The sequence below is a fragment of the Erithacus rubecula genome, assembly GCF_903797595.1.
Source record: "Erithacus rubecula genome assembly, chromosome: 6".
Taxonomy (NCBI): Eukaryota; Metazoa; Chordata; class Aves; order Passeriformes; family Muscicapidae; genus Erithacus; species Erithacus rubecula.
The window spans coordinates 170,113-196,129 of record NC_136688.1 but is presented as its reverse complement, the minus strand read 5'-3'; the positions used below and the strand labels follow the sequence as shown (position 1 = coordinate 196,129).

General features: G+C 42.0%; 1 protein-coding gene across 1 annotated transcript in view; it reads left to right on the top strand.

Moving 5' to 3' along the window:
• Positions 1-590: 590 nt before the first annotated feature.
• LDLRAD3 (low density lipoprotein receptor class A domain containing 3) overlaps positions 591-26,017 on the top strand; it is a gene marked incomplete at its 5' end in the record, with an annotated part of 104,182 nt that continues 78,755 nt past the window's right edge. The window contains 2 exons of the mRNA XM_079309978.1: positions 591-637; positions 2,216-2,550. Coding sequence (XP_079166104.1) covers positions 591-637; positions 2,216-2,550 — 382 coding nt within the window. The remainder of the gene's footprint in view (positions 638-2,215; positions 2,551-26,017) is intronic.

Below are 26,017 nucleotides of genomic sequence, written 5' to 3'. Positions count from 1 at the left end.
ATATAGGATAGGCTGTGGTGATCAAACATAGGGCTCAGCTAGATCTGGCCATCCCCTTTCATCCAGTTTTTCCTTTATTTTCACACATTTCTTCCTCCTCAATCCACCTCATAGATTCCCTTCTCCCTTCCTGTGTTCTTTGCCCTAAACATTGTGCGGTAAGTCTTGCAGGTTCCCAAAATGCAGTTCCCATTACATCCCTTCATGTATCCTATACCACAGGCAATAATCACCTTTAGTTTGCAAGGCATCTGGAAGACAGTTTCTTGGCAGATTTCACATCAGCTGCCAATGTTTAATCAGTTTTCTCTGATGTGCCTGGGAGCAGCAAGTGTTGTGCAGTCCATTTTCCCTGATGAAGTTTCTGAGGTTTTCTCTGCTTTATTCTCCCTGCATGTTGTGTTAACAGGGATTACACTTTAATCACACAGCCCAACATCCAAAAGGTAATGAGGAATCACACTGGACCTTTTATTCTGTGCTGGCTAAGAAACTGAGGTGTACAAAATGCTTTTACAGACAAAGAGCTTCCCACTTAATCTCAGCAAACTAGAAGATCCTGCTTTTTGGGAACTGCTAAGGAGGCTCCCATGCACCTTGCTGTGCCTCTGCACCCCAGTTGCTGCATGCAGTCAGGGTGAGTTGGCTGGAGCCCACCAGGTGGTGAGATGATGACGCTGGGGTGTCACACTGGGACCCCAGGAAGGAAGGGCAGCAGCTGGAGATTGGTGTCCCAGCAGGCAGAGGAAATTCCCACAGCCACATCCCTCAGGAGTCAGAAAACCTCTCTCCTTCTCAGACCCCCTTCCCAAGCTGACTTCTTTGTGGGAATTAGCTATCAGTGGTTAATATACTGCTGAAAAACTAACAGAAGCTGCGTCTAACTATTGAAGTAAAAGCCTTATTTTAAATAAAAAATTAAATTCAACATTCCAAATGCTGTGAAATCCCTATCAGCCAATCTCCACAAGCTCCTCTGAGTATGTTAAACATGAATAGTAAGAATTCTGCTTGAAATATTATTATTGTGCAGATTAGCTGAGCTCAGTTTTAGAAATCATTTGGCAGCTCTTTACTGCTATAAACTGGCTTAATTCTTAGCTAAAATACCTTCTGCATTAAGCCTTCCTCTTCAGCTCTTAAATACATGCTGCATGCTTTTTAGAGAGTTAAACTTCATTCTATACACATGCAGATCTACTTATGTACTTGACACACACACACAGGGGAATACTTTACAACCAAAAGGTGCCACTTAATGACTGCCCATGATTTTTGCATGAAAGCAGAATGGCACACGGTAGTGTGGGTTTCTTCCTGGTCATCATATATTGAAAAATGTTGTTCCTAAAACAAGGCCCACTCCTGCTCCCACTGAGCCCAGTAGGGTCAGGATTGGGCCCCTAGATTGAAAATGCAATATAAATGTCCCAAATGCTGCATTCCAGAGCTTTACTAGAATAGTAAAACCCCACAGGCTGTTCTGATTTCCCTTTGCACTTGGCACTTCCCCCTGTACTGGGCCACTGGTGAGGCCAAACTTTGAGTACTGTGTGTCCAGTTCTGGGCCTCTCAATTCAGGAAGGACATCGAGGTCACTGGAGTGTGTCCAGAGAAGGGGCAACAGAGCTGGGGAAGGCTCTGGAGCACAAGTCTTGTGAGGAGTGGCTGAGAGAGCTGGGATTGTGTAGCCTGGAGAAAAGGAGGGTCAAGGAGAATTTACCACTCTCTGCAACTGCCTGAAGTTGCCATGGTGGGGGCTGGCCTCTTCTCCCAGCTAACCAGTAACAGCATGAGAGGACACAGTCTTAAACTGAGACAGGGGAGGCTTAGGTTGGGTATTAGGAATTTCTTCACAGAAAGGGTGATAGATGTTGGAATGGACTGCCCAGGGAGCTGGTGGAGTCACTGTCCCCTGGAAATGAAAGACTGAATGTGGCACTCAGTGCCAAGGTCTAGCAGACAAGGTGGAGTTTGGTCGTAAGTTGGAGTTGATGATCTCAGAATCAATGTGATTCTGACTGACTGGCTATGAAATACCTCGTCTTCGGTTAGGGAATGAAGTTTTAGAGGAGCATGCACCAGAAGATGCAATGGGAGTTTTTTTGAAAGCAGTATACCCCATTGTCATTGCAGCAGGTGTTGAGCGAGCATTCCTGCTCCTGCGTGTCCGCAGGGGCGCAGCTCTGACCCAACTCTTTAGGTGCTCCTGAAGGGCTCCCTGTCCGCCGCTGCACGGCGAGCGGAGAGTTTGTCGTAAGACAGGCGAACGCCACCGCAACCCGGCCGTCAGAACCGGCCGGAGGCGCCTGAGGGGCAGCAGAGGTGAGGAGGACGAGGCGGCCCCTCGGCCGGGGCGGCGGCAGCGGCGGGTGGGCACGGCCGCCCAGGGGCGGGGCGGCGGCGGCGCCCCCCGGGCCCTCCCCCGGGCCGGCCCCGCACCGCCGCTCCCGCCGCAGGCTCCGTCGGGCCGCGCTGGCGGAGCAGCCCCGAAGTTTGGGGCGGCCGGCGCGGGGCCATGTGGCTGCTGTGGCTGCTGCTGGGCTCGGGGTGAGTGCGGGCGGGGGCGGCGCCCCGGGGCGCTGCCCGGCAGCGAGGGGGCGGCTCCGCTCGGCGGGGGAGGGCGCCCGGGCCTCCCCGCCGCCCCCGCCTCCCGGGCGGCTCGGGCGGGCCGGGGGCGCCGCCGCCCCTCCCCGGGCCGCTCTGCCCTCCCCGGGCGGGCCGGGCCGGGATGCCCGCGGGGGGGCGCGCGGCGTGCGCGTCTCGGCCCCTCCGCCCCTCGGGGCGTGCTCGGGGCGCTCCGGCCCCGGCGAGGCGAGGCGCGTGGAGGGGCAGCGGCGCCGGGCCGGGCGCCCTTGGGCCCAAGCGGGCGTCGAAGTCGCCGCCGGGCCGAAGGGGCCGCGGCTCCGCTGGTACATCCCGGGCGGGCCCTTGTCCTTTGCGAGGCCGCGGCGGGTGCGGGCCAGCTCCGCCGGTGGGCCCGCGGCGGGATATGGCCGAGTGAAGCGCTCGGCTCCCGCCCGGCTTTGCTTGGGGTCCGGAAAGGGGATTTCATACTTCTTGTTCGTATTCATCTGTACAGGAACACTTTCCCCCTGCCACGGTCGGCATATGCCTGTCAAAACTGGCAAGTTGATGATGTTTTGTGCAGCTTTGCTGCAGGTGTGAATTATTTCTGCAACATGATCTTAGCGGGCGCTTTTCCAGACAGTGTAAGTAGCCTGGCTGCATGCTGTGTCTGTTTCCGAATCACGCCTGGGCGATGAAGTGATGACACACAGTGTGTAAAACTCAGATTATCAAGCTCAAATTATTTTCTTTTCTTCTCTTTCAAGAGTATTTGTTGTCATGAAGAACTCGTAAGTTTCACTGCTTCCGTGGTAAATGTTCGAGTTTGTTGTAGATGGGTAGGAAGGAGAAGAGTTACAGGACTTGCACTGTTTTGAAATTACACAACTGCAAACTTTGCTTGTGGCATTCATAAGTCTTTGGAGGTTTAGGTGTCTTTGCAGAACTATTTCCACCGTTCCAGGTTTGGGAGGCTTTAGACGAAGCTCAGGTTTGTTTATCTGAATTGTGTTGCCTTCTTCCTTATTAATTTCCATTCTACTACTGCCAAAAGTTCTTCTAATTATTCACGGCAAGTTACATGTTTCCATGTGTTGAATATACCACCCTTAGATTAACAAGGAGGGTTCCCATCTACAAGATACTGATCTTTACATCTGAAGGTTTCCCAGCCACCCACAGCCCATGTTGCTGCTCCACCTTGGCTTGGGGGCAGTGACCAAGACCTGTTTCTTGTGTGGAAGTTGGTACTTCAGCTTTTTGACTGCTGACTGCCATTCTTGCACAACATTCTTGCAGTTACTTAACCAGAGGCTCTGGCTTACTTTGGGGCGGATTCAAAGAAATTTCTGAAACTATTTTTTTCATGTGTTCTGTTTTTCTTTTGAAAAATAAAATAAGGGGTCTTCAGGGATTTGTTTTTTAGATGTTGCTTCCTCTGTATATTTTGGCACCCCTGCAAGCTTCCCACAGGGAGCATAAGTTTGTCTCTGCTTGGACTTCACTCTGTTTTGAATTTTACTTCTGGTAACTCCTGATATAAAATATAAATACTTCTTTTCCTATTGAGTCTTTTTTGGGTACCTTGGCAAACCTTGAAACTCTAGGGATGAATTTCAGTTTACAAAATATAAACAGCGTATAGTGTCCCTGTCTAAACAGTTGTTCTGCTAGCCTGCAGAAGTTACTGTTGACTTGCATTGGCAGTGAATATTTAAAAGGCAAAATTAATCTTTTATTTTTGCCTTTGTTCATAATATTGTAGTTGTATCAAATAGTGCTTTTCATCCTGAAAGAGCCTATCTGCATGGGAAAGGTTTTACTTTGTTATGACACTCGAGTTTGAACACACACCAGGCTGGTTAATTTCTGTCAGTAACTAACTGGTAATTGATCAGAAAGAGACCACTGAGCTGAAGTTTCACTGTCTGTTCCTGGCACAGGAGCTTCCTGATTACCTTCCTTTCCTTTTCTAGTCCCCACCTCATTTCAAGTCTCATCAAGCTCTTGGGCAGCTCACACACCATGCACACCCAGTTTCTTTCATCTCTCGTGCTCTTGCCAGTATAAGCAGGTCAGGCTCAGCTCTCCCCCTCCTGCTGCCCTGTACATGTCATGGTGTGACCCATTTTCCAGAACTTTACTTTGGCTCAGAGTCAGCCCAGGAGTTCCTGGATGTAGGTTAGGTCCTGCAAGGATTCCTGTTTTCAGCTCAGACTGTAACAACATTATTGGGTTAAGTTAATATAGAAGAAGGTCTGTTAGTTAGCAAACAGACATCTATGTTTATCTTCTTCCACTGCTTGCATGAAGTAATGCAAGCTGATCTACACACAGTTACAGCGAGTTTTGGAAGGATTGTTTTAGAGAATTGCAAGTAACTATAGCTGAAAAACCATAAAATGTAAACAGTCCCTAACAGAAAAAATGAGTTCTGTAATCCTGACTGCCACTGTACTGTGTATTCAAGGCAATTCTTTTGTTCAAACAAACCTAAATCTACTGAATGTGTTTTGAACATAGATTGATGTATTTTTTTTTCTTCAATCATTTTTTTCCTGTCATCCATTAAGGAGAGAAATGATGGCAGGAGTCACAAGCACTCAGGTAAATTAACTGCTTTTAAAAGTATGATTACAAAGTGAGCAGAAAAGGGACATTGTTTCTTCTGGCAATTACAGACCTTTCTGTTTTAACTGAAGAAGGTTTTAAAACCTTAGTCTTAAACTGACTGGAGAATCAAAATGCAGTGCACAGCTGGAATTTCTGAGTATCATCCCCAGGTATCACAGTTCAGTATAGGACCTTTCTGATGCATAAGTCAAATACATTATGTGGATATTATGCCTCTTAAGGTATGCTTAAGGTTGCTCTGTATTAAGGGGAGGCTTCTGTGTCTTACTCTCCAGTCCTTTGGTCTAATATTGTTAGAATCAAACCCATTTCGCAGACAGCAATAAACGTGAAGGGCCGCATGTGCTTTCATTACGTTTTGCAGCTTCACCTCAAAAACTTGCAAAAAACCAGAACATCCCTAAAATCAAGTAGGGGTAGGAACTATTTGAATAGTTATCACATTATCTGCATTGTGTAATATCTGCTAACTTAAAACTTCCACATGGTATTAAGGAAATAGCCATTATTTCCTTACATGGGTCTTCGTTTGTGCTGACATTCAGAGGTATTGCTAATAGTGGAATTTCTTTGCTGAAAACCTTATGTACAGTGTAGCAGGAGTAGTCAGCACTATGAGTACTGGTCTCTACTGTTGGATAGGCAGGGTGAGAAGAAAATCACTCTCTACTTGAAGACTCATGTCTGTATTGTGTATTCAGTAGGTCTGTATTTTTCAGGCATTCCTCTTAAAAGCTCTTAAACTGAGTCTAGTGCTTCATAACCAGTGTTTGTATTTCTTGGTGTTTAAGCCAGCTGTGGGCATGGGTAGCACATCAGTGTGGGAGTGATGGAGAAGGTTTCCCATAGTTGGCAAGTCAAGAAGCTTCCTACTTGGGATAATAATAAATAACAAACACTGGATATTTGCTGAAGATGTGAGTCTGCCTGTGGTCAGAATGAGAGCAGCCAGGAGTAGTCACTTTAATGCAAAGCTCCACAGCCATGCTGAGGAGGATGTGGGATTTCTCACAGGAGTCTGTGCCCACGCACAAGTTATCTTGAATCAATTTCTAGATTTTATTGGACATTTGATGTTTGAGGCTGTTGTCAGACTTTACTCTTGCAAGTACATTTTTGTGCAGGGACAGAAATAAGCAGAGGATGATTTGGTGGGAGTGTGTCCTTGGCTAGATTTAAACAGATTTCTCTACTCACTGAATGTGGGGAGTTGCAGAGCCCAGGAGCTTTCAGCCATCCCATCTCGCTTGGGATAATTGCTGCAGACTGTCTGCAGTTGCCAGATGGGGAGGATGGAAGCACATCTGCAATGTTGCAGTCACTTGTGATAGGAAGTGGAGATTGTTATAAAGAAAATAGGTAGTAAAAATGCACCTTTTGCACAAATGTGAAATAAATTGTTACAAGCATGCAGTCAGTCTGCAGTGCCTGATACACAGACCAGCAAGCTCCATACTTCTTTAGAGGAAAAAGTTTCCTGGTGATACTGTAATATTTTTATTGTGACAACAGGAACCTGCATCCTGCTTTCATTTGTACACTGATTATCTACTAGGTGAGGAATAAAATGGCTCCCTTTGCTATAAATCTGGTAGACTGTAACAGGGATATGTTCATTTGTTAGATAGCAGTGATGAATTGAGCTGAGATTCAAGCATCTCTGTGTTTCAGGGCAATGTGGGAAGGCCTAATTAAAAATTAATTTGCCACCTGGATAAAGAATTGTTTTATGTTTTTGTTTGTTTTATTTATGTTTTTTAAATTTTAATTTATTTTTCCAAGCTGGTACATTTTACCAGAGTACTGTCTGTCATATATCCTGTTCTGTGGTTACTCTCTGTCCGTGTGAGCAGAAATGCAATAATGGAGTAGCCTGATGAATCTGTAGCGTGAGATTGCTCTGATGGTAGCAGTGCTCTCCATTTCAGTCTTGTCTGTTGTGAAGGCTGATGAGTTTTATGAACTGCTAGAAAGCCTTGTAGGCTGTTCAGCTGTCCTGCTTACTGCAGACTGGAGCTGTGGATATTCTACCTTTGGTACAAGGCACTCTGTGATAATTATTTCAACTGGCGTTTTCAGGGTCTGAATTTGAAAACAGCTTCATTATCAGCTGGCTGGTTTTGAAAATGAGGAAGGGGAAGTATCTTGGGTCTCAATAGTAGGGTTTTGGCGTTTTTATCTTTTCAGGTATTAAAATATAATTATTTCTGCTCTGGCAGGACCTCGCAAGGGCTATGTTGAAGATGCAGAATGGAATATTTCAAGTGGAAAACAGTTTTTAATTATGTATTTTAAGGTAGCTCTCAAGTGAAACACAATGGCAGGTTGCCCTTTTGCTTGAAATGTAAATAGATCATGCTGGAGGTAATTGTACAGTCAGCCATTAGGATAATCAGTTTATCATACATTTACTGGCCGCTACAGAGTTTTTGAAGGGGAGCTCATATATATTAAGAAATCAAAAAAAAAAACCCCCTAACAACAAAGAATGAAAATTAAACAAATAGCTTAAGAAAAACAAGCAAACAAAACAGCATGGCAGAAAGCATTTGTTTAAATTAGTTTATCTCTGATAGGGAAACTTTTGATTTATATGATCAGTGGGGTTTTGCATTTGCATGGACTCTGTGTGTGTCCAGATACTTGATTATCTGACTTGTAGAATCTTGTAAGCTGCAGTAACTTGATCAGATGTTTAGTTTCTTTCATGCAGCCTCTTGTGCTAGTGAAACTGCCAGACTAAAAGGCATTTAGGCCAACCTCGCCTTGCATGCAGTGCTGTCTATCAGGACAGAGAAATCCTTTTAGGGGAGAAGATGGTGTAATAGTAGGTGGATTGGTGTGTGGTGTGTGTGTCTTTTAAGTTGCACATGGGAAATGCTGCAGCAATGAGATTTCTGAATGGAGCCATTGGTCTCTCCTTGTTCTCAGTTGCTTATGCAGTTCCTCACCCACTTCTTGGTTGCAAAGGAACTTGTGGAATTGCATACTTATTTTAGTTACAGCTTATAGAAATGTGTACTCTTTGAAAGTTGAAGAGAAATAATAGGTAGCTCCTGTTAGTGTGAGAAATGTGTTGAAGGATTGGGGAATCATGTGGGTGGATATTCACAAGGGCCCAGATGAACAAAATGAAAATGCTAACTTTTTCCTCTCTTCCTTAAGCCTTCTTCCAGCCATGGGCTTGACAGCTGTGAACTTGTCACAATTAAAACATATCAAGCAAAGCTGCTCTTTGTCAATGTGTAAATGGTTGAGTAAGTTGCTGTGTCACATGTCAGAATGAACAGGGAGCTGAGATCATGGATGGAAGGTGATGTGGCTGTGAAACTCTGCTGAAATCTGGAATCATTTAAGATTGGGAGATAATGAAATCTGAGATCCTGATACTATATCCTCTTAGCCAAAAGATTTCCATTTTAGAATGGTTTTGATCTCTCTCAAGGAGGCTGTGAGACTTAATTTATTAAAGATTGAGAAGCACATAAGTTGAATATGGTTGAAGTATGCTGTTGTGTTATGAAATAGGTTGATTCAATAGATGCAAAAATACAATTTTTTCAGGTTTTAGTGCTATTTTTGTTCTTTAGTAGGGATTCTGATTAGTTTTTTCCTTTTAAATTAAAGGAGAAATCCCTAAGTGCCACACCTTGCTTTGGGTCTCTGGTGTTATTATCTTTCATCTGCTTAGACAGATTCCAGATGGTTCCTAGGGAATGTGATGGAGGAGATTGCTGGTTCAGGGTTCTCTTATTAAAAGTTTTAGGTGTAAACCACTTACATCACATGAGGTATGTTGGTCTATTTTGAAACTGTTAAGTTGGATGAAAAGTTTGATTTTAGGTAACATTTTCCTATGAGGCTTTATCTCTATTTTGATAAAATGTAATACTGTTGCTGCAGCAAGTAGGTTGTGGTTCCATTAAAAATTAAGATGTGAATTCTGGCTACTAATATCACTTTGTGCTCAGATTCTTTAGTGGCTAGGAGTAATTTCTCTTGCTTTATGTATTTTGGATGAATTTATCACTTCAATTGTTAATGAGTCAGATGATGCTTATAGCTCCAGACAGCACACCGTTGCCAGCCATATATCTCTGTGTCAACTGAAGACTTGTACTCTTCTGGGCAAAGCTGTTCAGGGTCTTAGTGCTGCAGGATCTACTCCAGGGTGTGTTACTGATCAGCAGTATGACTTTGGGCAAGATAGAATTCTTTCCTTACTGTACTCTCTCCCCTTTTACCTGTTCAAACATTTTTTTTTTTTGGACACCAGTTCTCTTCCCATCTTTCTCTGATGTTTTCTCTAGTGCTACCCTAGTTTTTAGTCGAGAGCTATATGCCACAAATATCAGGCATATGTTTTTACAGTTAAAAATAGTGATTTTTTGCCTTAAAGAGATGTTCTGCCTTGCCTGGTATGGATTTGATGTGCGGTAAGTAGATTTTTCTTGATATGATAATTTTTAGTCAAGTATTCCTGGGTTTTTTTTCATTCTTTTTGTTGTTGTTTGCATAAAGGCATTAAGATTCCTCGAGCACAGGAGTGTTAGGTGTACAAAGATGTGAAGCATGATAGAGACATACAGATTGAGATACTAGTGAAAATCCATGCATTTGTCAAGTTGCACTTTCTCTCCCTTTTGTGAGGCAGGGCAAGGGTTGACAACTTGAAGGCTTGTTGCTGGTCTTGTTGCTTGTCTGGGGTGCTCTGCACAGGTAACCCGTGGTTCAGACTGTGTTGAACCTGTTAAATAGTGGCTGCTTGACAGGGAGTGAGGTTGTTGCTTGCACATGGCTGCAGAAGGTAACACTTGAGCTTGCACTTTGGAGTTTCAAGGCTGCTGATTCAGTCTCAGGGCTGGTATTCTGCCTCTGTCTCTTGATGTGAGAAGTTATGCTAGGAGCTACTAAATGTTTCTGCTGCTCTTTGTATAAGCTTAGCTAAAAATTCTGCAGCTAAAGATAGCCATTATTTCTCAGATTGTGAATCTCTCTCTTGTCAGATTCAAACTCTTTCTTTTTCCTTCTTTGCCTGCATCCTTGTTCTCTTGTTGTGAAGCTGCATGCTGATGACTAGTCTTTGCATGCTTCTTTTCATAGATGATTTGTGTTGCTTCCTTCCTCCTCTCAGTATCCTTTTCTCATTTTTTCCTTTGTGCCTCTGTCCTCACAAATTGAACCCATTGATGCATAGAGCTAGCCACAGATTTCCTCATCATGCCTCTGTACTTAAGAGAAAGATGCTGTTATGTATACTTATTATATCTATGCCAAACCTGCAGTTAGGGATTGTCATTTTTCCCTTGTCTTTTCCTATTTCAAGTGCTCTGCTTCACTCTGCCACTGGTGCTGTGCTTGCTTTTCTTCTCTCTGTCTGCCCTATCCATTGCTTAGGTATGCTGTGTGCTAAGGCTCAGCTTTAGGCTGTGTGGGGCTTCACTGCTGCTGAGTTTGAAAGGTGGAGTTTAGTAAGGGCAGACTACTTGGGACTTGTTCTTAGTTTCTGGTACAATTTATGAGTGAATTGTGCATCTTAAGCAAATGAGCTGTTTCTCAGGGATAATTTATGAAGGACAGGTAATACTTACTTAACACAATGCAAGGTGTGATTTATAAATGGCTAAGTAGTGAATGCATTGTTAAATATGTGCAGTCGTAGATGGGTTAGAGAGTTAGATATGTAGAGTTGCTTCACCTGCCAAAGCACATCAGTTCTTCATAAACACATAAATTGGTGGAGTCAGTATATGTGACCTTCAGAGGGAACACACTACAGTCAATGAGTTTGAAGGGCCAAATAAGTCCTCACTTGTTAGCCAGCCTTCTGCCAATGGCACAAATTGCTCTTGTGTCTGGGCCCAAAACTGTCAAGTCTTAAAAACTGGGTGGAACTGCACTCTCCTAAACTGAATAGATGGTTATCTGGAACCTGAAGTGCATGTTTTTTGTCTTGAGGAGAATAGCTGTCCACCAGAAGAGTTTGGGGCTCTGGTGCTGATGCCAAACTAAAGATACCAAACTAAATCTTCCATGATCTGATCAACAGTAAGAAATATGTATTCTCAAGGCCTTGGCATCATGTAAAATCTTAACATCTTTGCTTGTTTGGGTAACTGGAAAGGCACAGTACAGATGCTGAGATCAAGATCTGCTCAGTTTGACAGAAAGCAGACTGCTCATGTGAAATCCTGTAGTCTGGAAGAACTTACTGATCCATCACTTTCAAAAGACCAAGATGTTAAACTAAGTAGACATAATTCAGAATTGGCTAGGGAAGAACAACAGTGTTCGTGGTGATTTCTGTCTTTCAAACTCAAAAAATGCTTCTTTTTCCTTTCAGCAAGTTTTTGAAAGGTAAAAAGAAGGTGGAGAGGGAGGAAAACAATCCATATGGCTGAATTTCAGTACCTGATTGTGAGTGAAATGAAAGAATGGAGTTGCAGGTAGACTTGTGACAAAAAACCAACCTAAAACATAGTGAACTTTTAAGTGAACAGATCATTCATTTTACTATATAACCAGCTTTCCAGATGTTAAACTTGCCCTTTATTGAATTGAGTCCTGTTGGAATTCTGATTTACATTCTCTACGAAATGTTTGGTAGCTCTTTCTTAAAAGGTGAGACCTTTTTAGGCATTTTCAGTCTTGTGAATGTACTGGCTTTGAATATCAGCTAGTGTGAAGGTAATAGAAAAGTGAATCTCTCAGCTTACATTCTTAGTCAAACCACAAGCATTTGTCCTTTTGCAATCAGATGGAGGACTTCCCTCTGTTATCTGCAAGCTTTATTTAAATTTCAGGAACCTATTCTTTTTATCTCCTCTGAAAATGGAGCTACCATGTGCAGTATACAAATCCGGAATGTACTTCTGTCCAGAGATTAAAGTGGTCAGTCTAGAACATTAGCAGGGTACCTAGAAAATAAAAGAACATTGATAGTAAAGTTCCTAAGAGTATTTATAAACAATACAAGTTGGCAGTAGCAGTTGTACCCTGAAAATCTTCCATGAGGAATGTGAGCTTCTAAATTTGAAACAAGTTTGAAGTAGAGTGTTGTCAGATTTTTTCCCTATAGGGATTACTGACTGCGTCATATTTTTTGAAATGTTTTTCATTGCCACTTTTCTTTTCAAACAAAGAGTCCAGAATAGTTTCAGTGATTTTATTGCATACTTGAATTATATGTCCATTAATGTTAAGAGCACAATAGCCATTTTCTTCTTTCAGGTTTTCATAAAAGGAGAGATGAAATGTTGTGCAGTGTAATTTCCTATTTGCACTGCAATTTGAAGTGATTGAAATGCCTGCCCTTTCCAACAGCTGAGGTATTAGACATTTCACAGAATACTCCTCATTCAGAGATGCTGTATGTAGGCTCTTTTGAGGTAGCATGTAAGAGAGTGTGTATCTCTTAGTTCCATCAACAGAGTCCACCCCAAAGCAGTGGGTACTCGATGACATTGGTTTGCACAGCTGTACCTTTTCATCAGTTTCACATTTTTCAGTATGGAATAGAAAGGGTTTGCCATTCTTATGCAAAATTGTGTATGTTAGTTAAAGAGGAAAGGCCCAGTGTCTCTTCCTGCTGTGGCTTTGAACATGTTCAGGCTTTCAAAGCTAAAGGCTCTTTACTTATTAATGACTTCTACATGAGATAGATTTCAGTGTCTAATCAGATTGAATATCCTTAAAATTTCTAATGGGATCCTTGAAAATCTGCCAATGGACTATATAGGTTTTCTGATTAATTGTTTTAATTGAGCTCTGCCTTGCTATTTGGTTAACAGTTTTCAGGGTAGCCTCAGGCTGCTTACTTTCCAATTTCCTTGTGTTATCTGTAGATAAATGTCCACCCCATTGGAGCTTAATGGCCAATTAGCTGAGTCAAATAAAATCTGGGAACACAAGCAACAGTGCTGATCATTGGCAGGATATTCATGTCCTAACTGAGGTTGAATCCAGAGTTGCTGACCTGCTGACTGCCACTGCTCCTTGGGAGTAGTCTCATGGGGAGACTGTTCAGCCTGTAAAGCATGGTTTTGCTAATTTTTCCCTGCAGTGTTGGTGCTTTATTTGTTTTCTCATCAGTAGTTGCAAAATAGGCAGATCTCTGTTGTGAGCAAACTCTTCAGTTGACAAAGCAATCAATGTAACTTCCTTTGGGCCTGTGATCTAACTTCCTTAGATCCTGTCAAAATTAAGCCTGTATACAATCAAAGACTCCTCAAGGCTGGGAAAGCCTTCCAAGATTGAGTCCAGACCAAACATCAGCGTGTCAACTAAAGTAGCACTAAGTGTCATGTCCAGTTGCTTCTTGAATACTTCCAGGGGTGGTGACTCCACCATCTCCTTGGGCATCCCATTCCACTACTCACCCTTTCAGTGAAAAAATTCTTCCTAATGTCCACCCTGAACCTCCCGTGATGCAGCTTGAGGCTGTGTCCTCTTGTCCTGTCACTGGTTGCCTGGGAGAAGAGGCCAAACCCCACCTGGCTACAGTCTCCTTTCAGGCTTTTGTAAGAGTGATAAGGTCCCCTGACCTCCTTTTCTCCAGGCTAAACAACACCAACTCCCTCAGGACCCTTCACTTCTCCTTGTTGAGCCTCACACAGCTGGCTTTGGCACATTGGTAAAGCCTGTCCAGCAGAACAACACTCCTGCCCAATTTAGCACTGCAAACTGGCTGACAGGACCTTTGGTCCCCTCATTCAAGTCATTGATAGAGGTTTAACAGGACTGGCCCCAACACTGAGCTCTGGGGAACATCACTTGTGACTGGCCACCAGCTGGATATATGTATGTATATTCCTTAGTGGGCCTGGCTATCCAGCCAGTTTTTAACCCAGTGAAGAGTGCATGGTTCAGACTGCTAAAATATCAGGTGGTTGTCTCCGTTTTGGAAAGGAAGCACGTCTGCTAGGGGATATCTCAAAGGAGCAGTGACATTGAGGAAATAGAATGGTCTTTGCACTTTTGCCAGTCTGGCCCTTGAAGATGGGATAAGTTTGGTGTTTGCAAACACAAGCCTTCCAAGCTACTTTGCATATTCCTGTAAGAAAATTACCTTGCCACAGATTGAGTTACTGTTCCAGTGTTGTTTGCTTTGGCTTAGAAGGACTGTGTTGGCCCATTGTGTTGGAAAAAATGTGTTACTGAAATGTCATAGTAAATGTTTTGGTTAGAGAACAGTTTGAGTGAGCTCAACTGTCAAAATTAAGCCCTAGGTGTAAGCTGCTTTTCCAAGAGCTAGTCATTGCATGTTTCCACGGCAGAGTGATTTTGGATACTTTGAAACATACAGATTTCATAATCTGTTTTCGAACAAGCTTCCCAAGTTGTTCCCTTTTCACACTAATGACAACCTAGCATTAAACAAAGTGACAGGTAGGTGCAAAAGGAAAACAGAAATTGAACCTTACCAGGTTCTTGTTGGACCTGTAAGTGTAAATAAGGGGGCAGTTAGTTTCTGTATCTAAAATGCTTTGAATTTCTTAGGTCTAGGGGATCACTTATCTCCTGAGAGTTACTATGTAAACAGTCTAGTTGGTAGTTGAAACTGTAATTTCCCAAACTCCTTCCTGCTTATGTGTTACGGGGTGGTCCTACTGATTTTAATCAGAATTCTGGAACTGGGTATTAGCTGCATGCCTGCATTCTCAAAGATTTCTGATTATAAAAATATAAAAATTACTGTTGAGGAATTAATGGAACTTGCAGACAACACCAGGCTGGGTGGGAGTGTTGACCTGCTGGAGGATAGGAAGGCTCTGCAGAGGGTCCTGGGCAGGCTGCTTTGATGGGACAAAGCCAGCTGTCTGAAGTTCAACAAGGCAAGGTGCTGGGTCCTGAGGCCTTTGAGTCACAGCAACCCCATGCAGTGCTGTAGGCTTAGGGGGAAGTGGCTGGAAAGGCACCCTGTGGAAAAGGACCTGGGGCTGCTGATTGGCAGCAGCTGAACACGAGCCAGCAGTGTGGCCAAATGGCCAAGAAGGCCAATGGCACCTGGCCTGGATCAGCAACAGTGTGGCTAGCAGGACCAGAGCAAGGATTGTCCCCTGTACTCTGCACAAAGGTCACACCTTGAATCCTGTGTTCAGTTTTGGGCCCCTCACTGCAAGAAAGACATTGAAGTAGTGGAATCAGTCCAGAGTAGGGCAATGAGCTGGTGAATGGCCTGGAGCACAAGTCTTGTGAGGAGCAGCTGAAGGAGCTGGGGTTGTTTAACGTGTAGAAAAGGAGGCTCCTGGAGGCATCTTACTGCTCTCCACAACACCCTGAAAGAACATTGTGGTGAGATGAGGTAGACAAGCAATAAGACAAGAGGAAACAGCCTGAAGTTGTACCAGGGCAGGTTTATATTGGGATTAAGGAAAAAAAATTCTTCACTGAAAGGGTGATCAAGCATTGGAACAGATTGCCCAGCAAAGTGATGAAATCACAATCCCTGGAGGTGTTCAAAAAACATGTAGATATGGTCCTTAGAGATATGGTGTAGTAGTGAACTTGTCAGTGCAGGGTTAATGTTTGGACTCAGTGATCATTGAGGCTTTTTCCCTCCTTAATGATTATATAATACACAGATTGGCTTTAATATTAATGGTTTGCATTTTTAATGATATTTCTTTAAAAACAATTTCATATATTTGGCAAACAGATGATAAGTATATATCTTCAGGTACCCATCTTCTCAGCATCCAAGCAATGTGGAAACATAAATTATGGATGTTGACAGTATTCCCATGGGATAGGAGAGCATTAGCAATCATTAGCAGATAAGGAAAACTGAAGCCAAGGGAAGCAGAATAATATGATTATGTAAGACATCTGTGGCAGGGCTGAACTCTCTCTCCAGTCATCTCAAGTTCCACACAGAAAGCTGCTCTTTCCTGAAAGGCATCCTGTGTGCAAGGCTGAACTATGTTGCAGGTACTGACATTCATCTTCCCCCTCCTGAAGCTCATGTCACCAGCATTCCTGACTGACTGCAAGTCAGCACACTCACAAACATGTAGCCATCGTGGTGTTTGAAGGGGCATCGTGGTGTTTCATACCAGCTGGATGACATATGGCTGCTAATTTGTAAAGCTGCATCTGTGTCTGCCTCAGCTCTGGCAGCTGCTGTTGAGGGTGAAAGCTGTACAAGTGTGAGAGACTTACCTTTAAATGCATGTAGACAATAGCCTGTCTGCTTGCTAAGTCTGATGAAAAATTGTGAAGGGGCAGGATAGGTAATGATGTGCAGTGAATGCTCACACCCTCCTTTGTGTGTTTGGTTTTTAATGGTATAAATAGATAATGGCATCAGTTGGAAAGGCCAGATGTGAAGTATGGTAGGAGTAGAGTGAGTTCTCTTTCCTAGTACAGTTTTATGTGTTAGTGATAGAGAATATTCCTGTGTGGTGGTATTACTGACAGCCTTGAGTGGCTGGCAAGAATATTTTAAATCCAAGACTAAATTCTTGGCTTTCTTCTGAGTTTCTAGTTGAATATATTTGCATTGGCAAAAAAAGTTGGCTGACTTAAAGACATGTTAAGCACAGACTTAAAGTATCTTGAAATAGTAGGGCTTGAATACCTTGTTTGCTTTCTCAAGGGCAATTTCTGCCACTGAACATACATTGTAGATCACATTTTAAAGTGGTTTTTCTGTGGCTCCAATACTGCTTCCATTTACTTTGAGCAGCATTTTTCTCCCCACCTCTAAAAAGGTAGTAGGATGTGGTTACTAAAATTACTGAATTCTGTACCTGGAGCGTTCAGTGTGCCTCTCTGAAGCAGGAATGTGTTACAAGTCAGAGTGATGTATGACCATGTACAAACAGAACTGAGATAACGTGCTAGAGATAAGTGATCCTCAGCAAGGCGTGATGTCATGGAATTGTTTGCGGTCTGCCTGGCTTTGTGCTGTCTGCAAAATGGATATAGCACTTACCTACCTCAGTTTCTTTAGTTTTCATAAATGCTGGTAAGTGCTCAGTTCCCCAAAGTGAGTGTCATCAATAATTCATTATCACTTTATTGCTGGAGCTGATTTCTGATTGATTAGCTAAGTAAGACTCTAGGAAGTGGTAGTTTGGTAGTTGCCACTGTCAGTTCCACTTCTCTGCTTTTGCCAATGTTTTATGAGGTTGTTGTGCACATGCCTTTTCCTTTCTCCTCCATGAATGCTTTGCCCTCAAGCCACAATAAAATTGGAGTAGCTTACAAAAAGAATGGGGCAAAAACCATCAGGTGAGGTGGTGGATTTCTTTTTGCATCAGCAAAGCAGCGAGTCCAGGAAGGGCTGAAACTCAGGCTGAGCTTGGAGGACTCAGTGCTGCATGTGTGACACGCCGTCACTTTGTCACTTTTGCTTCTTTTCTTTGTTCAATAGGTTACTCCTGGACTGCTGTCTTTTCCTCTTGCTGGTGCTCTAAGTGCTTACAGGTCTGCTGCTTTTGTATAGTGCTGTTGTCTCTAAGCTTGTGTGAGAAGACTGTTTCAGTTGTCCCTTTTGTATCCCTACTCTGAATCAGATGTGAGTTACTTCTGATCATTTTTCATTATAATGGCAATATGTAGGTTGGAAATGGGTAACAGTTGTATATGTTTTGCTTTTTTATGTGAGGAGTTATAGGTGAGGATTTGAAAATGTGCAGGTTCTTCTTCCAGTGTTTCCTGATAGGAAGAAGTTAGTCCCTCCAGTCTTCTAGGGTGGAGTAATGGCAGATTTATTTTCTGGATGCTAGAGAGGGGAACTTTAAAATAGATGTCCTGGAAAATATGTGGTGCTTATTTTTATTAGCATAGGGTAATCTCTGTTCCGTGTAAGATGCAAGCTAAAATACAAATGGGGAAGCAGGGCAGTATCACACTCTCTTATATAGAGATGAGAGATGGGGAAGTAGTATTCATTTATCTGTATAGCTTATCATCTAGGACACTGCAAGCATCTTTCATCATTTCCTGGATTAAGGTCCAAAAATAAATAGCTGCAACTGGATTTTATTCATAGGTTTTCTGATTACTTGCTTAAAATTTAATATATTGCCTTACCTTGCAGAATCTGAACTGTTTAACACTTGTGCAGGGTTTGGCAATGCCAAATGTTTTCAAACACTGTGCTGCTTCCTAAAAACCAGTGCACAGCCTGTTGGAACATGTCTTTCATCTGAGTCTGCTTTGCCAAGGAGGCATTAAAGGGAAATACACAGTTTGTTTTTTGGGGTGAGTTTTTGAGTTTTTTATATAACCTTATATAGCTTCCAAAATTATTCACTTCTATCTTAAATACACATCAAGAATTATTTTGTTACTATTTTCATAAATTCTTGGGAATTTGCATCATGATTCTTTGAAAGAACCTAGATGGGTTTGTTTCAGTGCAGTAACTTTTTGCCTTCAACTGCTGTGGGTATAAAAATTAATTGACAATTCAGTTCTCAAGAGATCACAGAATATCCTGATTTGGAAGGAACCCACAAGGATCATCAAGTCCAGATCTTGGCCCTGCACACTCTATGCCTGAGAGCATTGTCCAAATGCTTCTTGAACTCTGTCAGGCTTGGAACTGTGACCACTTCCCTGGGGATCCTGTTCCAGTGCCCAAACACCCTTTATTTGTTTTGTTTTAGTGTGTTCTGATGTCTTTGAACTTCATTAAATGGACTGGACTGGAAAGAATATGTGTCAATCAGCTGCTTTGTGGGATTCCTTAAAGACCTACTGCATTCTTGGCTTCAGTTTCCATTTACCAAGCTTCCTTTAAACAGTATTGGTTTCAAAAATGAAATTTCAAATGATGACATTTCATTAAATTTAAAAAGTTCATCTTTTCAGCCTGCTGCACTTTGTTCTATCTGTAGTCACTCTTGCCTTTCTTCAGGGTAAAAGGAGGACACAAAAGATGCTGCTACTTTGAGTAAATAGTTTTCCATGGAGGAGTTGTCAAACTGAGAGCTTTAACTTGAATGTGTTGCAGCTGAGATGTTTTGCACAGCAATGTATCTGCCTTATGTTCCTAAATCTGTTCTTCCATGTATTAAAAGGAATATTTATTGTCTCCCTTTCTAGGCAGCAAATTGAGAAAGGGAAAAGAGTATTTTTAAAGTTTGAGTACAGTGGCTTAAAACTTTACTTTCCACGAACAAAAGTAGTCCTTGAATCTGTGCTTTTTTTTTTTCTTTGTGAGATTTTAACAGCTTCAGTGGAGCAGCTCTGATATAAAGGTGCAGCAGAAAAGAAATTAAGACTTAGGAAAGGGGTAATTAATTTCCGGTTTGCAGAGGCACAATGAATTTTGTGCTTTTGGTTTGGGAATACATAGGGGAAGGAAACTTTTTCTGTCTTACATTTAAAGTTTTACTGTGGTTTTGATCTTGCCATACTAATTTTTTTCAGTGCTAAGTAAGTGTTTGATCACAAAGCATCTCTGTCTGTGTGTGCTTCTTGTTGCCAAGATGCTTCTGAAACACAGAAGGTATGAGGACATTCTGGAAAAGTTGTGTCAGCACCCTTCTGGAAATTGCTGTGATTGACAGTCTGTTGTGTCTGAGTGTGATGAAGAATGTCAGCCAGGTACAGGGTTATCTGCAATACACTGAAAAATTCATAATGGCCACTCAGATGGTGACAGTGATCAAGCTGCAGAGTCACCTTGTGGTAGCAGTCTCTGTGAGAATGTCTTCCTGCTCTTTGGATGAAGCTTCCAGACTGCAGAAGGATACTCTGTACCATTTCTGATCACATGAGTGAACTTGGTGATTGGATAAGGCGAAAGGAAGCAAGAGCTTTTATCCTCAGCTTAAGGATGTCTGTGTTTGGGGTATTGTATTGTGGACACTTTCACATGACCTTCTTTTGAGTTCACACATGGAATGAACAGATGCTGTTTGGTGGAGGTAACACTTCAGTTAAGTTTGTGCAGTCATCAGCTGTAATGCAGTCAATACTTAGCATATTCCTTTTAATTATATTTTGTGGAAAATATGGCGAAAACACAGCCATAGGTCAAAGAGCTAATAGAAAATATTAAATTATTCTGGTTGAGCCATATCATCTACTTGGTGTATGAAACAACATGATCTAGGACACATACAGCTTGAACAAAAGTTTCTTGGTCCTGGGTGAATTTTAGCAATCCATTATATTTTCCGTGTTAGTTTTCCCTTTACACTTTGAGATTGTTCACAGAATATGGGTCACTGTACATGGTCAAAAGTAATGCTGGTTTTTGTCTTAACCCCCTGAATCAGAAATATCCATACACGAAACTTGTAAGGAAGCAATGAGTGCATAAATATTTCCTTTCAATATTATAGACTATATTGTGATTGAATATGTGAAAATTAATTGCATAGGAGATGAAGAAAATTTGAAAGACTACAGTAATCACATTCAGCCTTTCTTGAGTGATTAAAACCGAAGTTAAATTAATTCTATTTATTAGTTGAGCTTCACCCCCCCTTTTTTTTTTCAGAGGGACTAACCCTTGAAATAAAGAGAAGTCCTGTTGCTCAAGTAGAAAGCAAACACAATTGAAGTGCTTTCAGTATAACAGACAACTATACAGTTAATTTTTCCTGCAGCCACTCCAGTTACATGGCTGTTAACAGTTACATTATGAATGAGGTATTCTGAAGGAAGCCTCTCCTGACTCTCAGCTATCCTCTTTGTTTGGGCTGGTCACCAGGGTCACAGGAGTCTCATTCCACATGAAGCAGTATGAGATGCAGACAGGCTTTCTTCCAGACTTGAAGAGAATGCGACTGAGTTGTCAGTGTCATTCACAAAATTCAGTTCTTCTAGGTCTTGAATGCAAGGAGTTCACTTTCTGTTACGATGAATGATGAGCATCCTCGTACATACTGATGAACAAAGGCCTGTCTGGAATGATTTGGGCTGCGAGGTGCTTGCTTGGGGATCTCGGAAAACAGAACAGCCTGATGTCTTGTATAATATATGGGGTCACAGGTTAGCCAGTGACATCACCATTCTCATCAAGTTGCTTATGCTGTATCCTAGACAGTATGGCTTATTGTCTTTTTGTGTTGTGTAATGTCTCCTCCTAACAGGATGGCACAGCTATCCTGTTAAATTGAGCATTAGTGATAATAACAATGAAAGCATCATTTTTTTGGAAGCATCTTGAAGGATAGCGACTTTTTTGTGTTTAATAAAAGGAATGTTAAAGGTGGTCCCAAGTTCATGGTCTTTATGATATAAGCACAGGATTTGTCTTCTTGGCCATATACTTTTTGCTTTTGTGAGACAGAATTTTTAGCTAAAGTGCTGATCTCCACATACTATAGTAATTTGTCAGTATTGGGAAATAAAACTGAAGGGAAAATTTAGGAAAGATAATTGCGTTAAGTGAAAGCCCCCTCCTACTTTTCTTGTAGGAGGAAAGTCTTCTCTATCTTTAATCTTTTATTTTTATTTGCTTTACATCTTGTCTGATGCAAAGTATGTGAAATCTTTCTGAAGTGTTCGACTAATTTTCCAAAGTTATAGCAGGGTCTGTTACCTCAGTGCTTTGTACCTCACCTGTGAAGCCTGTTATCCTGGTGCTAATGGGGTGGCTTCAGAGAGTAGCAAAACCTCAGTGTATGGATGGTTGGAGTTTACTGGGCTTTCCAGCAGTGAAGGTGGCTGTGAAGGGAGCTGTGACTGCAACTCACAGAACAGCAGATCTGAGCAGAATGTGTCACCTTGACTTTTAAGAAAATTACTGCAGTAAACTGGGAATCACAATTAGAGAAATGAGTCTGTGAAGAATCTCAAGTGCCTTTTTAAGAACTTAATTGCTCCCAAATGTCTTCGATTCAGGTTTCCCCAGGAGTAAAGTTTTGAATGTTCAGCAAGATTCCCATTCTTTTAAATATTGGCCTGTGTTTTTAAAGAGAGGGTATGTGTGACAGAGGCTCTGGTGCTGAGACTGAACATCTCAGTAAGTCTGGAATAAGTTTGCTTAGGTATTTGGTTAAGAAAATTGAACCCTAAATGAGCAGAAGCAAGTAAGAACTGTGAGTGGGTTGAGACATTGTTCTGCCAAGGAAGAATCAGAGTTGTCATAACAGCAGTGATGCACTGCCATGCTGACTCGTGGAAATGCAAAGGCTGGAGGCTGCTTTGCTTTTGTTGCTTCTGTTGCACACTCCTGTTAAGTAGGAGAGACCTTGGCTAGTGTCTGCATGTCTGCACTGGTGGTCTCTTCTGATGGCAGTGCCTGTCAATCTGGCACTTTGTATTACATAACAAAGTGTCCTTTAAAATATCATTATGTACAGTTTTCTTTGTCTTTTGAACTTGCAGTGTGTGAGAAAGACAGGAAGGTGCAAATGTGTATGTGAGTAGTAGTGGGAGAGCCACAATTTGAGCTAGCCAGTTGCTGATTTCTTGGGGCTGTGAAAAAAAATTGAACATTGTTGTTACAGAGAAAATATGTTCAGGTTGTCCTTGTATTCCAAAGACATCTCCTGCTGCTTGTTTTGTCTTACCAAGATTTGATAGCTCCTTGGCAGAAGTCTTGGCATTGCTTGGCACTAGCAATTCTCTGCTAATCAACTTGAAAAAAAATGACTGCTGAAACTCAGAAATGCACAGTTTTGAGCTGCAGTGTTTTCATCATTATCAAGTCAATACAGTTTGATTTTTCTTACTTCTTTCTTTCCAGAGATTTGGGGAAAACTAGAAAAGCTTTCATGAAGTGTGATATCTTTATTTTAATTCTCATTAATCAAATAGTCTCCAGCAGTAAAAACATGATGTGTGACCCACTATGCTAAATTTACACCCTGCAATTTTCAAACATTAGTTTCCACTAAATTGGCAGAGTGACTGGAACCAAATATACCTGCTTTGCAATTATATCTGCTGGCTTGGTATTTATGGGAATAGCCAACCAGGCCAACAAGAGTCAAAATGAAAATTAACCCTTAATGGCAGCATGCTGGAACTGCTGTTCATTACTGTGTTGAGCAAGGTGCTGAAGACCCTCTACTCTGGCCAGCCTCAGGTGCCACTGCAGTGATAATGCTTAGTTTCCAAGAAGCTTTAAGAAAGATTGGCAGATTTATGAGCTTAGTGCACTCTAAATTCCAGTTTGGCTTTTGTGTGAAAACAAATGCTTCCTGCCTTGGAACCAAGTAGTATACACTTTAAGAACAAAAAAAATTATTACTGAGTATGCAGAATGCATGTCTTTTGTCTATGCATTTTGAGTGCTCTGGCTTACCGAGATATGAAGATTTTTGTTTTGTAGAAAATTTTCATGAGATTCCTGAGATCTTGTGTGTTTCTCCTGATCCCAGTCTGTGCAGTTCTGTGGGTGATTCCCCAGCTCATGGGTTTTCTCCACAGCTCTCACAGCATTTGCCAGTTTGGCATGCTCTGTCTGGACATGTCTTTGCTCCAGCTTCTACAGAATGTACATTTTGTAGCATTACTAAATATGATGGGTGCCAGAAGGAATGTGCACCTTTCAGTTTGTTCAGCCAGGAAAATCATGTGTGGGGTTATAGAGTGGGGCTTTCAAGATCTCCTGGGTTTTGATTTGGCTCAGTGGAGAATACCTGATGCAAAAATGCTGAATGAAGCCTTAAAGGTAAGAATGGTTTTGTAGTTAACCAGAAATGTATTCATTTTTGTTAGCTAAATTTGTCCCCAGGATTGACTCATCTGAATGAAGCACGTTCAGGTTTGGAAGCTGCAAGAGGGCTCAAGTGAGACATCCAAAATATTTGAATTAGGGGCTGAAGTATGTAATCTCTCCTAACTGGAGCATACTGGGAAGCTTTTTTTACAAGACTCTTTACCTCATAAGCTCTTTGAGTAGGGTGAATAAGATTTTTATTTTTTTTCCTTTTGAGACCAAGATAGGTGTTCTTCAGTCTTTGCTGTGCTGTTAAATACATCAACTGTTAAAAAAGCCAAACTCCAGGATTACCTTGTTGCACTCAACCCCCTGATTTTGCTGCTAGCTCAGAAGCAGTTTGGGGTATATGATGTGTGGAATGGCATCTTGCTGTGGCAGTATTTGCTGAAAAGAATCGGTCACCAGTGCCTTGCAGGAAGATTGCAAAGCCCCACTGTGCTCCCCATGTTAATGTCCTGTTGTGTGGAGGCACTCTGTACATTTCTCTACAGGAAAACATCATTGCTCTTGGCTATGGCTTCTGGTACAATAAATGAAAGACATAAGGTGAAACTAAACTCCAGTGAAAAGAATGAGATCCTCAATTCAATATAATCCATAGATCTGCCTAACAGCATGTTTCCTATTGACAAAATGCAAATGATATTTATTTTTCTGGTTTTGATTTGCTTACAGAAAACAGCAGTAGTCTAATCCGTGCAGCAAACACTGAGTAACTATCTTCTGGATAATTTTGTATTATTGCTGTATAAAGCACATCAAAGAGCTCAGTTTGAATGGGAGAAAATCATACTTTAAGTAAGTGGTTATAAAAGCTGTTATTTTTCACTTGAAATTATTATTTTCTAGGTCTCTGGTAGTGGTGATGGGAAATTTCCAACTTCAGATAAATGACCATTACTTGTATACATCTGTCATTCCTGTGCCCCATCTTCTGCCCCCACTTAATTCTCTTTGAGGCTTACTTAGTGGAGGACGTGTGACCAGAGGCACAGGAAAAGGGCAAATACACAGTCTTCTATAAAAAGAAACCTCTCAATTCTAAAGTAATGGCAAAATCTCTTAAAGTAGACCTGGGACATGACATTTGAAGAGGCTTGTGTCCTGTGGTTAAATTTGACCCGTGTGTTAGCAGGGGTCTCCAAAATACTGAGAGTGGTGAGAGCTCCTGGACAGTCTGGTTGCTGTGGCTAGTCCATGTCTTATCATGGTTTCATATATATAGGGTAGATGAAAATTGGCTGATTATAACCCAGCCTGGTAATGTTCTGAAGTCAAGGCTCTGTTTTGGCTTGTTTTGTTGAAATATTTTTTTCTGACAGAGTCCAGTTCTGCATTCTGCAGCTGGTAATCAATGAGTTGCCTTTCTCCTTAAAGGTTCTGGGCTGTTCTGAGTTCACTTTGCATCATGTTTTGTCACCCAGTACACGTGGTATTCATGTATTCCCACTTTTCACTCTCACACTTACCTCTTTGTTGGATTTGCATGTATTTGAAGAGGTTATCATATATTTCCAGGTGATGCTTCTATTTAGGAATACTATCCCATCTTTGGTGTCTATGTGCTGTCGCTACCACCTAGTAACTATTGCCTTTCCTTGACTCTGTCTTCTGGTAATTCTCCTAATTTTAACTGTTGTTTCAATGTATTTAGAAAAATATTCTTGTTCCTCTTCCAGATTTTTTTGGAGTCTCAGCAGAGAGGTTTCTGGTTTCCTTGTTTTCTTTTCTTGGGGCAAGACTTCAAAGCAGGAGTTGCTTTCCTAGGATAGGGAAGTCTGCAGATCTGTCTCTTGCCTAGATGAAAATCATGGTTATCTGTCATCAATCTCCTCACACTTGGAAATTAGCTCAGTGTTGTTGAGTGAAGGGTTATGAGTTTTTTCTTTGTTGTTAAGGACAGTGTTGATGTTTTGTTTAGTTACTCTGTTCTACATCCTGGCCTTCCTTGGGCTTGGTTCCTCTGTGGAGCCTTTCTCGTATCTGTCCCTTCCAGGCTTTTTTTGAGATGTAACCTTTTCATGTAGTGTCAGAGCCCAAGTTCTCCCTTCATTACCAGTATCACAGCTTATCTTCCCCTCCTGATGTGCTGTCACATCCTAAATGCAAACTCTCTCCGTGGCATGGTCCCTCTGCCTCTCTATCATCAGGAAGATGATCATTACCACAACTTCACCT